We start from the raw sequence: 17,606 nt of genomic DNA, 5'->3' as shown, positions 1-17,606 counted from the left end.
TTGACCTAAGGGTGTTTGCAGTTCTAATTAAGAAAAAGATCCTAAGAAGACATCAACCTGGATTAGGATGAGCCCTAAATCCAGTGATGGGTGTCCTTAAAGGAGACAGAAAAATGGTAAAACACAGAGACATACAAATAAGAGGGTCAAGTGAAGATGTTGGCAGAGATAGGCAGAGTTAAGTTGTCTCAAGACAAGGAATACCAGGATCCACCAAAAGCTAGAAGAAAGGAAGAAAGATTCTCCCCTAGAGCTTTCAATGGCAGTATGACCTAGACAATACGTTGATTTCAGACTTCTGCCTTCCAGAACTGTAAGGGAATGAATGTTCATTTGATTAAGCCATCCACTTTATGTAATTTGCCATGGCAGTCCTGGAGAATGAATATAGATATTAAATTGCATAAAGTATGTATTTTTAGTCCTAGGTAGAGCACCACTAAAAATAAAAAACTTAAATATGAAAATAGTAAAGTATATGCCCAATCTACTGACTCACAATATAAATGTTGCTGACAGAAATTGAAGATAAAATTGAGGGATGTACTGTGTTCATGGACCAGAAAGCTCAGTTTTGTTAAGAAGTTAGTGCTTCCCAAGTTCAGTGCAATCCAAATCCAATTGAAAGCTACAATTTTGAAGAAAATGCAGTGTTGGAGGAAGAGTAGTTATTTAGATCAATTGATCCAGAGTCCAAAAGTAGACCCATACACACAAGGTTAAGTGACTTTTGACTAAAATGTCAAGGTAATTCAATGGAGAAAATATCTTTCCAATACACAGTGCCAGAAAAACTGGATATCTACATAGCAATAAAAATAATTTCGACTGCCTACTTTAAACCATACATAAATATTATTTCAAGATGCATCATTAAAGTAAACATGCATGCTAAGATTATAAAACTTTTAGAATAAAACATGAAAGAAAATATTCATGATCCTAGATTAGGTAAATATTTCTTAGATGAAATACAAATAGCACTAATTTTTTTAAAAACTCCAATTTTAGAAAAATTAAAATTTTGCTCTTCTAAAGTTGCTGTTAAGGAAGTGAAAAGACAAACTTAGACTAAAAGATCATATTGGCAAAGCATACATTTGATGAAGAACTTGTATCCAGAAGATACAGAATATATGAAGAACAGGTTAATAATAATAAAGACAACTCATTAAAAATGTGGGTATAATGTGTGAATAAATCCTTCAGTCAATAAGTTATACACATGGTCAGTAAGCACACATAAGATGCTCAACATCATTAGTCATAAGGGAAATGCAAATTAAACTACAAAGAAATAGTACAATATATAAACTAGAATGATGGATTAAAAACATTGACAACAATAAATGTTAGAAAAAATGTGAGAAACCAGAACATTTATACCTTGTTGGGAATGTAAAGTGATACAATCCATTTGATAAACTGTTTACCATTTTAAAATAAATGTATACATATGTCAAACTCTGACATACTAATTCAATTCCTGAATATTGATCCAAGTGAAATGAAAATGTAAGTCCAAAAAAGGATTTGTACAAGCATGTCCTTATCAGCTTGAGTCACCATATCAAAAAACTCCAATAAACCCATATGTCCAATAGGAGAATGGGTAGACAAAGTGTGGTATCTCCATATAATGGAATTAATATTCAGAAACAGAAATAGAATAGTGTTATATGCAATAACATGGATATAACTTAAAAACATTATGCTGAGCAAAAGAAGCCAGTGTCAAAAGATAAATACTATATGGTTCCAATTTTATGAAGTTCTAGAACAGGCAAAGCTAGTCTATTGTGATGGAAATGTGAACGGTGATTGCCCCTTTGAGGGTGAGGAAATTGAATGAAAATGGCCTGAAGTATCTTCTGGGTAACAGAAATATTTGATATCTTGTTAGGGGTGTGGGTCACACTAAAGTATGTACTTATCAAAACATTGATTTATACTTTTTGCTGTATATAAATTATACCTTAATAAAAAATTAAAAATGTATGACACAAAGGCTCTGTCCTTTACTTCCTTCCATCCGTTAGTCATTAATTCATAACTCATTTTTTTACAAAAACATTAGAAACACATAGGTAAAAGGGCAAATTTCCCTAAGGTATGAGACTCTACAAATCAGCTAGAAAAAAATAGCTAACTTCAATTAAAAAACAGGAAAGCAAAGAAGGTATACAAAAAGAGGAAATATAACACATAAAAACTTGTTCAAACCTCACTAAAGACAAATGAAATATAAATTAATATTTGTAGCATTCAGATGACAAAAGCCAAGAAATATAACTCTGTCAAGTCAGGGGAGCATGAATAAAGGAGGATAAATTTACTCAAACTCCAGTAGAGGGCAACTGGACAATGTATAAGAAAATAACAATGCATGTACCCATTCATTGACCTAGTAGTTCTACTTCTAAACATTTATTTAATATATATGCATGTACACATTCAGAAAATTAGATACACAGGTTATTTGTTAAAATCCATCCTTGAATTTTAAAGATTGGGCATATCACAGATCATTCTCTGTAGGAGCCTTATATAACCATATGAAATAAAATATTGTATTATTCCTAGTCTATAGGGCTTCCTCAAATACTCAGTTATCTAGAATGTAAATTTTATGGAAAATTATAAATTTCCCAAATTAAAAATTTTAAAATTAGAAATTTTACAAAATATTCAAAATTACAAATTTTATATTGATCTTATACCATAAGTATTAGTATAAGATTTTGTTATTGAAACATTATAAGATATACAGATATTCTGTAAATTCCTATGATATGATACAAAACAGATATAAAGAAGTCTGTATATAAGATCTGTGACTGTCTCACTTTGAACTTCTGCATCCTTGCAATGAAGTTTTGTCTTTCCTTTAGCATGTGGTAAGAGTGTTTGTGTACAGGATACCTATCAAGGTAGTGTGTACCTTGATATCCTGTAAAGACACACACACAGATTTTTTGCAACTATTAGTATTTATGTGGGGGTACTCCAGAAATACATACAGTAAAGGATATGTAAATAGATTTGTTTCCAAGAGAAGCCAAGGAAAAGTGTTTATTTTTAAATTCAGTGTCTTTTATATCACTCATAGACACAAATTAATAGCATCAATTTAAAAACAATACCCTGTTTGAAGTCTAAATGAAGAAATTATCTAATGCACAAAAATAGTTCTATCATGTGGAGAAATCTTTTAATCTTTTCTGTGAAACATAGGTCATAAATAAATGGAAATAGACTTTCCTTGCATGCAAATTTGATACTGTAACAATGTCAGTTTCCTTAAATTATAGTATCTATATATTCAAGGCAGTCAGAAGAAAAAATGATTTCTGTGTGTTTTGAGAAAACTTGAAAAATTGTATTAAAGTTCATCTGGAAATACTAATGGTAAAATAGAAATATCATGTAAAATAAGAGCCATTATAGATGTTGGCTCTACTTTTGGATCAGTTTCTGATCTCTGACCCAGTTACCCTTCCACTCAATTTTTCTGTATCTTTCTTGGCCAGAAGTAAACCTATAAAAATTGGTTTTAAATACTTATGTATACTTCTCTTGTAATGTGGCACATATACACAATGGAATACTATGCAGCCATAAAAAATGATGAGTTCATGTCCTTTGTAGGGACATGGATGAAACTGGAAACCATCATTCTCAGTAAACTATCGCAAGGACAAAAAACCAAACACCGCATGTTCTCACTCATAGGTGGGAATTGAACAATGAGAACACATGGACACAGGAAGAGGAATATCACACTCTGGGGACTGTTGTGGGGTGGGGGGAGGGGGAGGGGGGAGGGACAGCATTAGGAGACATACCTAATGCTAAAGGACGAGTTAATGGGTGCAGCACACCAACATGGCACATGGATACATATGTAACAAACCTGCACATTGTGCTCATGTACCCTAAAACTTAAAGTATAATAATATAAAAAAAATTCCCAATAAAATAATTGTAAACCAAATCTACTACTATTGAAACACCACAATCAACTAGGTTTTATTCTAAAATAGCAAATATTATTGAATATTGAAAATATTTATATAATTTATTATAACTATAAATCAAATGGGGAAATCCAAATTGTAAAAAACATTTGATAAAAGTAAATATGTTTTATAAATTAAATTTTGTAAATGGTGCAACATATAATACAAAGAGTTTTCTTTAACAAATTCCCTCAATCATATTTGTTGATGTACTGTGGGTAAATCATTACAGGCATTCAAAATAAATCTAGGAACAGTGGCTCACACCTGTAATCCCAGCACTTGGGGAAGCTGATGCAGGTGGATCACTTGAGGTCAGGAGTTTGAGACCAGCATGGCCAACATAATGAAATCCTGTCTCTACTAAAATACAAAAATTAGTCGGGTGTGGTGTCACACACCTGTAATCCCAGCTACTTGGGAGGCTAAGGCACGAGAATCACTTGAATCCAGGAGGTGGAGGTTGCAGTGATCTGAGATCACTACAGCCTGGGTGACAGAGTGAGACTCCATCTTAAAAAAAAAAAAAATCTAGGAACAAAATAATGATCAATACATTGATGTCGAGTGGGTAGTACTATTTATTGGGGCATTTAGAAGGGAAATATATCGGTACAGTGGGAGGATGGAAATTATGTTTAGCGAGCACAATTACAATGAGTTATGCAATAAAATCAGAAGAAACTGAAGTCAGACTAGAAATATGGAAAGAATGAAATAGGGAGAAAATAATCAGAGGTGTGTATATGTAATATTTTACATTCTATAAATCATAATAATGAGATAAATAAAAAACACAGATTTCAAATAAGCAGTGTTAAAATCTTGATTAAGGTCACAGCCCAAACTGTACTCCTTGTCTCCCTGGAAATGGATTCTTACCCGACGTTAGTGATCAAAACCAGAAACTGATTTAGGAAACAACACTCAGAAGTAGAGCTACACGTGGCAAGGTCTATCTTGCAGAAAGCTCTGGGGAGAATGATAGGAAGGATTTGTATTAGAGACTGAGTGCCTCCAGTCAAGTTAGTGTAAATAATAAATCCTTCAGTAGTACCCTTCATCCCACTAGCTAGGAGCAGTTCCTGGATAGAACACTGGACTGGGAAAAGACAGAGGCTCACACTACTGAAGCCTGTGTAAGATGATGGGATATCAAACAATTTGCAGTGACCTGTTGCTCAGCTTATACTCCCTAACTTGCCAGTAGTTGTTAGAGAGGGACAGGGAGTCAAAAGTCAGTGTCACCACTAGAATCTGTATTGCTCTGGAATGCCCACCTATATAACTAAAACAAAACAAACAAACAAAATACAGATATTAGGTAGAAAAGGGATATAAAGATTTTTACATATAGAAAAATGAGTTATTTCTAGTAACTTGCTTGTAGGTTTAATCAAAATAAACACTATTGGGGAAAAAGTTCAGGAAGGGTGCTGATTGTGAAATAGCTTTGCAAAGGTCAACTAGACGACGTAATCAATTAAGAAATATAATGTGATGGAATAATTCAAAAAAAGCATACACATCAAAATTAATGTTAAATGGACTGCAGTCCCCCATTTTAGAGACAAGAATCTTGCATTTTATATTAGTCTGTCCTCACACTGCTAAAAATAACTGCCCAACTAGATAATTTATAAAGGAAAGAGGTTTAACACACAGTTCCGCATGGCTGAAGAGACCTGAGGGAACTTTACAGTCATGGCAGAAGAGGAAGGGGAAGCAAACACATCCTTTTTCATATGGTGACAGGAGAGAGAAGTGCAGAGTGAAGGGGGAAAAAAACCCCTTATAAAACCATCAGATTTTGTGAGAACTCACTATCACGAAAATAGCATGTGGGAATAGCATCCCATGGTCTAATCACCTCCCACGAGGTCCCTCTCCCAGTATGCGGAGATTACAATTCGGATTATAAATCGAGATGAGATTTGGGCAGGGCACAAAGCCAGTCCATATATTATTGTGTAGAAAAAATATCCATTTACAGGAGAAAGACTCACAGCAAAAACATGTAGAGGATGGAAAGCTAAACAGATGAACAGTATCAACAGGCAAATAATAACAAAAGGAAGAATAACAAAAGGAAGAATCAGTGATAAGAAATCCTGTTAAAGTTAAGAGAAGGTTGCTTTATGTTTATTTTAAAAATAAACATGAAAAATATAAAGCAAATATGAAACTTATATAACTAGCAACATAGCATATAAATATGTAAAACTAAACATATTAGAGTTAGAGATGCTATCACACATTTAAAAATAAAAATAGGTGATCTTAATACACATCACTAAGAAATTTACACACCAATTAAAGTATAAATGACAATCTTGACATTTTAAATATCATAATTAGCAAGTTTGACTTTTATGAAATTGTATGTGTGCATTTAGACATCAGACTACCTCCAAAATTAGAGTTTTTTTAAACCTCAGTGGGACAGTAATCAAACTTGATTTGAATCAGGAAACTGGAAAAACACCAATCAAATCCTCAAAGTAGAAAATATATCTACACTTTCTAACTCCACAGAATTCAATTAGAAATTAACAGAAATAGGCTAAATAAAGCAATTTTATTATTTAGGAATTCTAAAAATGTTATAAATGCTAAGGTGAAAGAAAAAGTAAAAAATAAATCATAGCCCATGGCTAACATAACACTACATAAAAATTTTATAGCATTCTAAGATATAAAATATAATGAAACATATGTAGCCAGAGTTAGAAAAATGTATAGCATTAAGTATATTCATTTAAAAACAAGATTTAAAACATGAACTAAAATTGCAACTGGCAAAGCTAGAAGAAAAAAACATTTGACTAAATTTTAAAAGTAGAGAAAGGGTTTTAAAAGATAAATATAAATATTGATGAAGTAGATTATAAATCTAAAAGAGCCATTCGGGTTTGAATAATAAATCCAATTCTTTCTAAGAAAAGACCAATAATACAGAGTAAATTCAAAAAAAGTCTGATTAGGAATAAATTAAAAATAAATAAAGAATACATTATATTTATACAAACCTATTGAGAAGATATTTAAAAATTTTAAAAATCCTTATGCAAATTTATGCAGATAAATTGGAAAATCTAAATGAATCTGTACTTTTCACTAAAAATATATTCTATAAAAATTAAAGGCAGTTAAAAAATAACCTTTGAAGTTATTTTCTTAAATAGTAAAAAAACAAATAAATGTCTCTCCCCTAAAAACATCAGATTTAGAAAGTTTTGAGGACAAATCTAATAAATTTTTTAAAAAGAAATGAATCCTGGAGAATTTAAAAGACTGAAAAATAGAAAAACTGAAAAGTTCTCAAATTAATTTCAAGTATTCATTATAATTTTAGCTTGAGAACTAGAAAAGAATAATGTACGGGTGCACATAGAGAAAAAAACTCTCATAGAGATACAAAGTTTTGATTATGATCCAGCAAACTGAGTAAAATTATATATTCTAAACATAGGAGTATGTTAAAACATCATGGCCAAATAGGTTTTATTCTAAGAATGCAAGAGCGATTCAAAATTCAAACTAAATTTATTAAACTCAAAGGAGTAAAATTTGATGATTTCTATAAACAACAACAAAAAATAATAATGTTCCGAACCCATTCAATATTAAAATTCACAGCTATCAATAGAAGGAACTTTCTCAAGTTTCATAAAGTCTAATTATTAGAAGCCACCAAAAAAGATAATAAATGATAAATGTCCCAAGTGTTCCGCCTTAAGAAAAGGAAATACATCATCATCACTTATTTAACCTTGGTTTGGAGGTCCCAGCCAAGGCCACAAAAAATAAATAAAGTTATTATTTTAAGAAAGAAGAAATAGCAATGGGCAAAATAGGTAAGAACTGTTTTGCTTAAAATCTAAATGCAAAAATGGAGAATGAAGGCATACAAGCCAAAATATTTCGTGTGTTTTGGCAAAAAAGGTAAAATATTAACTTTTTTTTCCTGAGTAGCACGATTATAAGGCATTTCTTGTTCCCTTGTTTTTAATTTTCTATTTTTCCAAATATGCTACATTGGTAATGTGTGATTTTTACAGTCAGAATCAAGTTACTAACACAACTAAGTAATACACTTCAGAGTAGCACTGCTAACGATTATTTCCAAAATTATTTTATTTATTTAATAACTCATTGAGAATAGTATATTGAAAGTAATAACTTTAGTTTTTGTTAATTTTAGTAAGTAGAATATTTTCTGAAAATAATGAATTAGGAATTTAAAAAAGTAAAAATATTCTTTCGAAATAATAAAATTTGACTTCTTATTAAGAAGGCTCATGTAATAGGAAAGCAAATTTTTCTCCAAGGTGAAAAGGCTTTAAAATAAACCTATATTGATTTTCAGAGCCTAATTTGACATGCAAATGCTATACTTATAATATTTTACTGTACTATCAAGTTTCATAATTTAAGTGGTTACTTGCTACTTTATTTTCATTTTTAAAGTGTCATGAAAACATAAATATCCATTTATGAATCTAACTATCCTGTTCATAAAGGTACACTTACACTGGGAGCTCAAACCTTTCTCACTCTTCAAGAAGTGAAATGCTGGGATTATAGCTTGGCCTTTTCCAGTGGAGCTCACCATAGTTTCTTCATTTTCTAGGACCTGCAGCTTGATGAATGCATCTGGTTTGGATGTGCGTACCTGTATTGTAGCAGGTTGTGGTGTTAGAACTTTAACTGAATATCTGTAAAGAAAAAAAAGTTAACGTTATAAGCAAGTATGTTGGTCTTTCTCTCAGGTCAGTAAGTGAGATAGTTTGGATATATGTCCCTGCCCAAATCTCCTGTCAAATTGTGACCCTCACTGTTGGAGGTGGGGCCTGGTGAGAGGTAATTGGATCTTGGAGACAGGTTTCTCACGAATAGTTTAGCACCATCTACTTGGTGCCATTCACATGACAGTGAGTGAGTTGTCATGAGATCTGGTTGTTTAAACATGTGTATCCCCCTCCCCCTTTCTCTCTCTCTTACTCCTGCTCTGGCCATGTGATGTGCCTGCTCCCCATTCCTCTTCTGCCATGATTGGAAGCTTCCTGAGGCCTCCCTAGATGCTGAGCAGATGCCAGCATTATGCTTCCTGTACGGCCCGTAGAACAGTGAGCCAATTAAACCTCTTTTCTTCAGAAATTACCCAGGTATTTCTTTATAGCAGTGCAAGACCAGACTAGTACAGTAAGGAAAACTGCCTAATTTTCTGATATGATAACCTAAAACTAAAACTACTTTGTAAAGTTCACTAACATACTGAAAATACTGGAGTTATTATAGACTTTGGCAAAGGCTCCCAATATAGTACTGTAAAACAAAAGGAAATAGAACTTTTATTATCATAAAATCCTAGATTTAAAAAATATAACTTTTTATTTAGATGTAATAAGCAGTCACTTATAAAACTTGATAGCCCTACAAAGCATATAAACAGACACTTCTCAAAAAAATGACATACATGTGGCCAACAAACACATAAAAGATAGCTAAACATCACTGATCATTACAGAAATGTGATTCAAAACCACAATGAGATACCATCTCATGCCAGTCAGAATGATGATTATTAAGGTCAGGAAACGATACATGCCGGTGAGGTTGCAGAGAAATAGAAACTCTTTTACACTGTTGGTGAGAATGTAAATTAGTTCAATCATTGTGGAAGACAGTGTGGTGATCCTCAAAGATTTAGAACCAGAAATACCATTTGACCCAGCAATCCCATTACTGGGTATATATCCAGAGAAATGTAAATCATTCTATTATAAAGATACATGCATGCATATGTTCACTGCAGCACTATTCACAATAGCAAAGACAAGGAATTAACCCAAACGCACATCAATGATAGACTGGATAAAGAAAATATAGTACATATGCACCATGGAATACTATGCAGCCATAAAAAGGAATGAGATCATGTCCTTTGCAGGGACATAGATGAAGCTGGAAGCCATTATCCTCAGCAAACTAATGCGGGAACAGAAAACCAAACACTGCATATTCTCACTTATAAGTGGGAGCTGAACAATGAGAACACATGGACACAGGGAGGGGAACAACACTGACTAGGGCATGTTGGGGGAGGGTAGGGGGTGGGAGAGCATCAGGGAAAAGAGCTAATGCATGCTGAGCTTAATACCTAGGTGATGGGTTGATAGGTGCAGCAAACCACCACGGCACATGTTTACCTATGTAACAAACCTGCACATCTTGCACAGGTACACCAGAACTTAATAAAAATAAACAAATATAAAACTTGATAGCCCTAAAAGCCACCAAACCTGTTAATAGATCTGCAAACTACTGCCACGTCAACCTTTTCTATTACACAAAAAGCATTCCTGGCAGAAGCCTTTGGAGCTTCACTGATAATAGCATTTTCTGTGATTCACAAAAATACAGAGAAATTAAAGTAGTACCCACAGCCTCCACCTTCACCCCTCACCAATAGTTTGGAAACCTCTTGCAAAAAGACTTGAAACATGCAGTCTAATCTATTCTTTCCCGCTCCCCTTTTAATGCAATTAAAGAGTTGGCTTTTTGTTCTCATTTTAGGTGATTCCTCACAAATGCTCAGGACACTATCAACTTTTAATTTCTCTAGAAATTTGCTTTTCTGAGTATCATGTCTCTCATATATATGACGATACTAAAAGACAACACTTTTTTCTCTCTATATATATATGGAAAAGGTCACACAGGCTGGAGTGCAATGGTGCAATCATGACTCACTGCACCTCGAACTCCTGGACTCAAATGATATTTATGCCTCAGACTCCAATATAGCTGGGACTACAGGTATGCACCACCATGCTCAACTAAATTTTTTTGTAGAGACAGGATCTCACTATGTTACCCAGGCTATTCTTGAACTCCGGGGATCAAGCAATCCTCCTGCCTCAGCCTTGTAAACTACTGGGATTACAGGCATGAGCCACTGTGCCTGGCCCCTCTCCTGTGTCTTAAATAAACCCCACTCTTTATTCCTCCTTGAAATTAGCTTGTGCATAAGTACAGTTCTCTCCTATCTTTAAAACAGATTAAAACAAAGCAAAAAACAAAGCAACACAACTTTCAGCCCACCTTGCAGGCCAGCCTCTACTGCATTTCCAGCTTCCTAGCTCAGCACCTAAGGAGAGTTGTCTGCTTCCACTCTTCTCATCTTACCACTTTCCACGTGCATACTCCACCACCAACACCGGTGATACAGTTTGACTCTGTGTCCCCACCCAAATCTCATGTTGAATTATGATAATCAGGGTTGGAGGAGCAGCCTGGTGTAGGAGGTGATTGGGTCATGGGGACGGAATTCCCCTTGCTGTCCTCATGATCGTGAGTGAGTTCTCATGAGATCTGGTTGTTTGAAAGTGTATAGCACTTCCCCCTTCTCTCTCTCTCTCTCTCTCCTGCTCTGCCATGTGAAGACTCTTCCTGCTTTCTTTTCGTCTTCTGCTATGATTGTAAGATTCCTGAGGCTTCTCCAGCCATGCCTCCTGTACATACTGTAGAACTGTGAGTCGATTAAACCTCTTTTCTCCGTAAATTACTGAGTCTCAGGTATGTCTTTATAGCAGTGTGAGAATGGAATAACACACCAGGTGCTAAACCTACTCCTGCCAAGGTTTCAAGGAGTTTGTCACCATCCTATCGAAACTTCGGTTCTCATCTTCTTTTACCTCTCAGGAGAACTTGACAGTGTTGACTGGACCTTGATTTCCTCCTCCTTTAAAAACTCTTCCACTATGAGCACAGCAACTTTTATACTTTTCCTCCTATTTGTGGGCTGCTTTGCTTCCATTGACAGACATTCCCACAAACATCAGAGAGTCTTCATGTTCTGTCCTAGGTCTGATTCTCATTTTACAAACTTTCCTGGGCACTTCGATGAGCAGCAACAGAATAATGACTCCCAAATCAATGTCTGCAGTGGAACTACCTATGCAGTATTGCTTGGCTATTTCACTAGACCACCACATTTAAAAACTAAAAAGGAATCAGCTGTCTTCCTATGGCCCACCTTGCAAATGAGCTTCTCCCCTCCATCTAAGTAAATGACATCATCCAAACATTTCCCAAGTCAAACCCTAGAACTCCAGCAAGGCTGTCAATTTTACCTCAATATCTTAAAATCCTTTTTCTTCTCTTCAGATTCACTGTCACTGCCTGTTATGGGTTGAATTGTGCCCCTTCCTACCACCAAAGATCTGTTGGAGTGCTAACCCCCAGTGCTTCACAATGTCACCTATTTTGGAGATAGGGTCTTTTGCAGAGAATCAAGTTAAAATTAAGTCATTAGAGTGGACTCTACTCCAGTATGAAGGGTGTCCTCATAAAAAAAGGGAAATTTAGGACTGAGCATTGTGGCTCATGCCTGTAAACCCAACACTTTGGGAGGCCAAGAGTTTGAGACCAGCCTGGTCAACATAGCAAGACTCTGTCTCTACAAAAAATTTAAAAAATAATTAGCTGGGCATGGTGGCATGTGCCCGTAGTACCAGCTATGGTGAGGTGAGAGGATTGCTTGAGGCAGGAGTTAAGGAGTTTTTAGTGAGCCATGATTGCACCACTGAATTCCAGCTGGGTGACAAAGTGAGACTGTCTCTAAAGAAAAAGGGAAATTTGGAAACAGAGGCACACGGGAAAATACCACGAGAAGATGATGGCAGAGATAGATGTGATGCCTCTAAAAGCTAAGGATAACCAAAGATTACCAGCAAACCACAAGAAGCCAGGAGAAAGTCATGAAACAGGTTATCTCCCACAGCCTCAGTTGGAACCAACCCTGCTGACACTTTGATCTCACACTTCTGTTAATAGTTTCCACAGCTCTGCAACAATAAATGTCTATTGCATCAGTCACCCACCCAGTGTGTGGACTTCTGTTACGGAAGTCCTCACAGGTCAATATGCTGCCCTACTTCAGACTGCCATAATCTCACTTCTGGGTTGTTTCAAAGCTTTTACCTGGTTTCCCTCCCTCCGGTTATGCTCCACTTCCATTCATTCAACACACTGCTGCCTTGAGTGAAGTTTTTTTTTTCATATTCCATGTCTTTTATGATTAAATATAATTTTAAAATAATATAGTTCTAACATCTTTTCTGTTATAAAATATAATTAATGGGCTGGGTGCAGTTGCTCACGTCTGTAATCCCAGGACTTTGGGAGGCTGAGGCAGGTGGATCACTTGAGGCCAGGAGTTTGAGACTAGCCTGGACAACATGGTGAGACCTAATCTCTACAAAAAATACAAAAATTAACCAGGCTTGGTGGCATGCACCTGTAATCCCAGCTACTTGGGAGGCTGAGGCATGAGAATCACTTGAACCCAGGAGGCAGAGGTTGCAATGAGCCAAGATCGTGCCACTGTACTACAGCCTGGGTGACAGAGTGAGACTCTGTCTCAAAAATTATATATATATGTAAATATATATATATAATGTATTTTTAAAAATTCATGCTATGCAGACATAATTTTTAACACGTCTGATAATGTAATCTTTCTTAAAATCCTTTAAAGTGTCTGCTTGCTCCTAATGTAAAAATTCATCCTTGTCCAGTGAGGCTCTTCTCAGAAAGTTTTTGCTGAATTTCTGGTATTACTACTTAACTATAGCATGCCGAAACCCAACTGTGCAAACAAAAAACAATGTCTTGAGTTTCCAGAAAAGTTGTATATCCTTTAATTTATGAATTTTCATTTATGCTACCTAAGCAGCTCCCTCTTCACCTTCCTCACCACTCAGCTTGATGACTTTAATACCAGCTTCTGGGATAATTTAGGTAGTAGGTTAAATGTCACTTTTTAGTCTATTAGTGGCCCTGCCATGTGATACAATGGTTTTCTATCATAGTAGTTAAGATATTTTATCACAATTGCGATTTTTAGTTATTGGTGTGTTTCTTTCCTTCTTGGGAATACACATATTTTCCAAATTTTCTGTGCAGAGAAGTGTATATTAAAAAGAGAAGATAAGTATTCTAACAACTCGTTGAATAACAACACATTGTTAATGGAGGCCAATTATGTATCAGGCACTGTGTTAGGTCCTCTATTGAAAATAAATGATTCTTGCCTTCAATCATTGTTGATTCTCATAGTGGCCAATGTGAAATTAACTAGATAGAATTTGATATGTCACAGTCTCAGAGAGAACAAAGAACTTTAGGAACATGACCAGAGCCAACTAATTATATTTGAAGGTTTAAGCACAAAGAATTTTACTATTGAAAATTATCATTAAAGGTGATGATTTTTTTTTAAGTGGAGAGGTGGGGACAGGACACATGAGACAAGAGGAAACGCTTGAGCAAAATAAAATTTCTGGGCATGTATATCAGGAGGTGGTCGTTAGTTCCATCAGGAGAGCGCACTGTGTTAGGCATCTGTTCAAGAATGCTAAATAACATGCTATGTGCTTCGGAGTTTATTTGTAGCCAATGGAACGTTATCAAAGGTTTTAAAGCAGGAGAATCACATATTCAAATATGTGTGGTTGAAAGGCAATTACTGTGGAAGTAAAGGATGAGTATGTAAAAGGATATGGAGAATGAGGAAAAACTGATTAAGTGCAGAAAAGGGAATATAGTAGAGTCATGGATTCCAGAAACAAAACAATTGTATAGACTGAAGATAATGAGGGCTGGAAATAGTGCAGGGACATTGAAGACTGATTAAGGAAAGAGAGTGGAATCCGTGATTAGGCTATTTAAGGAGAACACTGCACATAGATGAGCATAAAAAGAAGGCTGAGTTGGTTGATAAACCCTCACAAAATACTAGTCAGAGATGGAGCAGAAGAAGAAGAACACAAAGAGGAAGCCATGTCATGAAGAATCTTTAATCAAAGTCAAGTAGGATGAAGACCTAGGGACATCTCTCTACCATTATACGTAGCCATACAGGCTTAATCTTATGTAACACCCACATAATCACATTACACTCAATTAATTGTTTCCAAAAAGAATATAGAATTTGAAATTCAAAACCGACTCAGGATTTTACTGCAGAATTTATTTTTATCCTAAAATATTAATATTTTTTAAAAAATGCCTTTCCCCTTCTGTCATATACTTGTACCTGAATAAAATTTTCTTATCATTGGGTATGTAGTAATCTCGGATTTCCTTTATGGCAAAGGTATTGCATGGAGAGTCTCGAGAGAGGCATGGCAGTGGAGCAGAAGAACCAATGAGACGCAGTTTCCATCGTGAGGCTGCTACATATGTGCCACCTGTAAATGCTTCCACCACGAAAGTGTATCCCTTCTATAAGAAAGATAAATTACACAGAAATGAATTACATCGTCATTATTTTCTCAAATGTACAATATCTAATAGTACTAAATGTCTTATTATGATATACCTATAGGTCCCAAGATCTCTTAATAAACATAGAATCACTAGGATTATGTTTGGAGTTTCTCTCAGAAAGCACTATCCTACAAAGTTTTCAGGAAAACAATAAACTGTGATATTTTCCTTTGTGTGGTTCCTTAACTATAAAATAAAGTGCTTAACTACAATAGATGATTACTATATCCTCTTCTAATTCTTCTAATGCCTCCCATGGTAGATTTTTATCATTGCACCATCCCAGAGTAGCCCAAAAGCTACCGTCTCCCAGATCTATCTTTCTGGAACAGTGAAGAGTAAGAAAAAGCAGAAGAGTTCAAAGAAATGTATTCTGTTGACATGACAGGTAAAACTGTAAAATTAATAGCTGATTTGATTCCACAGAACCCAGATGTGTGATTGAGGATGAGCTCTTTAGATTGCAGAAAAGGGGCAGCTCAAGACCCTGGGAATGGCTTACTTTACGATGGGGAAGAGCTTGGTTTAACATAATTGGATAGCTGGCTAAGAAGTCAGTGAATCAAAAGCATGATATCATAATAGATGCAAATGTTTGAAGTAATTGTGAGATTATAATTCCAGATGCCCCTAATAAAGAATAAAAAGATAGATTTGTCTTCCAGCTGTACTCTGTCCACAGATAGCTCTCTGGTATGTTTAGATTTCTAGAAGTAAAAATTAGATATATATAAGCCAGAATGAATTTTTAAAAAGTTTCATATGCATCTAGAATATTAGCTGGAATTCCAATCCCCATAATGAGATGAGAATTGCAACACCAATAAGGGCTTTATGACATCATGTTTGGGGCAAGTAAAAAAATGTATAATAAAGCATTTTTATTTGCAAAGTGGAATGCACATATGTATTGATATTTTTATTATTATTTGAGTTCATTGTACTAATGAATTAAAGAGGCAAAGCAAAATTATTTTGTTTTTGCTTAGACTCAGAATAATTATAAAGGAAAAAGTTATTAAATGGTGGGATAGATATTGGTAAGTGAAAATCCAAAGCTAAATCAGTGATAGGATTACAGGACAGAACTTGGTTATTCTAAATGGATTCAGTAGTAAAAGAGTTATATAATCGAGTACTGAGTATTGAGGAATCCCATAGACTAGTATTCTGAATTACAGTGTATGGTCTTGAGTATTTATGAAAAAAAATAGAGCAAAAAATTCTGATTTTTCAAACTTAAGAAGAATATATACTCTGCAAACCACAGATTAGTAAGTTTAATAATAGTGCTTCTCAAAGTTCTGCTGCAGCTCATAAAAAGGATGTCTCATGTGAACCTCAAAGATAAAACCTATTCTTAAAGCCAGCATGAGTTTATTGGAAACAAAACTTATTTAATTTTTTCATAAGATTAGAAGACATAACATCAGGTAAAAGTTGCAGACATGGTGTTTATGAATTTCAGGCAGGCATATGTCAAGGCCTCTGGTGAATTTCATATGGGCCAGGATGCCTCTGGATGAGCCTGCTGTGGGCAGAATTAGCCACAAAATTCCCACCTAAGATTGCTAGTTATATAACTGCTTAATAGAGTTTTAGACATTATCCAGCCAGCCAAAGATGTTCTCTCTTGAGGTGTCTCCTGAATCCACCATATCAACATGCCTTGTAGGTACCCAAAGACTGGTGCAATCACAGGGTACAAAACAATGGAGCAATGATCCTGTTTATGTTTTGTGGGTCAGAATTACTTTCAGAGGCAGCTTTCAGTTCTGGGAACCACATTTTAGCAGGAGCAAAGGTTGTTTGGATAAATGTTCAAAGATCAAGAATTATGAAGAGAGGAAAACTGCAGCACAAAAGAGTCCACTGAAGCTATTTTTCTATTCATACAACTTGACATTCTCCTCAGCAATTTCTCCACTTTTAACTTTTTTTCTTTTTGGAGATGTCTTTTCTTCTTGTCACCCAGGCTGGAAAGCAGTGGCATTATCATGGCTCACTGCAACCTCCGTCTTCTGGGTTCAAGTGATTCTCCTGCCTCTGCCTCCCTAGTAGCTGGGACTATGAGCGCACGCCACCACGCCTGGCTAATTTTTGTATTATTAGTAGAGACGGGCTTTTGCCATGTTGGCCAGGCTGGTCTCGAACTCCTGACCTCAGGTGATCCACCCATCTTGGCCTACCAAAGTGCTGGGATTATGGGCATGAGCCACTGTGCCCAGCCTTAACTTTTTTTCTAAACAG

At 35.3% G+C, this 17,606-nt stretch overlaps 1 protein-coding gene across 2 annotated transcripts in view; it reads right to left on the bottom strand.

Annotated features, from left to right (window-relative positions):
* Window positions 1-17,606, bottom strand: part of ADGB (androglobin) — a 198,346-nt gene that overhangs the window by 52,836 nt on the left and 127,904 nt on the right. For both annotated transcript variants that reach the window (XM_030809809.1, XM_003255848.2), the window contains exons 26-27: window positions 15,124-15,311; window positions 8,553-8,737 (exon numbers count right to left, since the gene is read on the bottom strand). In XM_030809809.1, coding sequence (XP_030665669.1) covers window positions 8,553-8,737; window positions 15,124-15,311 — 373 coding nt within the window. The remainder of the gene's footprint in view (window positions 1-8,552; window positions 8,738-15,123; window positions 15,312-17,606) is intronic.

This window comes from Nomascus leucogenys, chromosome 3, assembly GCF_006542625.1.
Source record: "Nomascus leucogenys isolate Asia chromosome 3, Asia_NLE_v1, whole genome shotgun sequence".
NCBI classification, from domain to species: domain Eukaryota; kingdom Metazoa; phylum Chordata; class Mammalia; order Primates; family Hylobatidae; genus Nomascus; species Nomascus leucogenys.
Note: the sequence above shows the minus strand (reverse complement) of the source record. Positions and strands in the feature narration are given on the sequence as shown.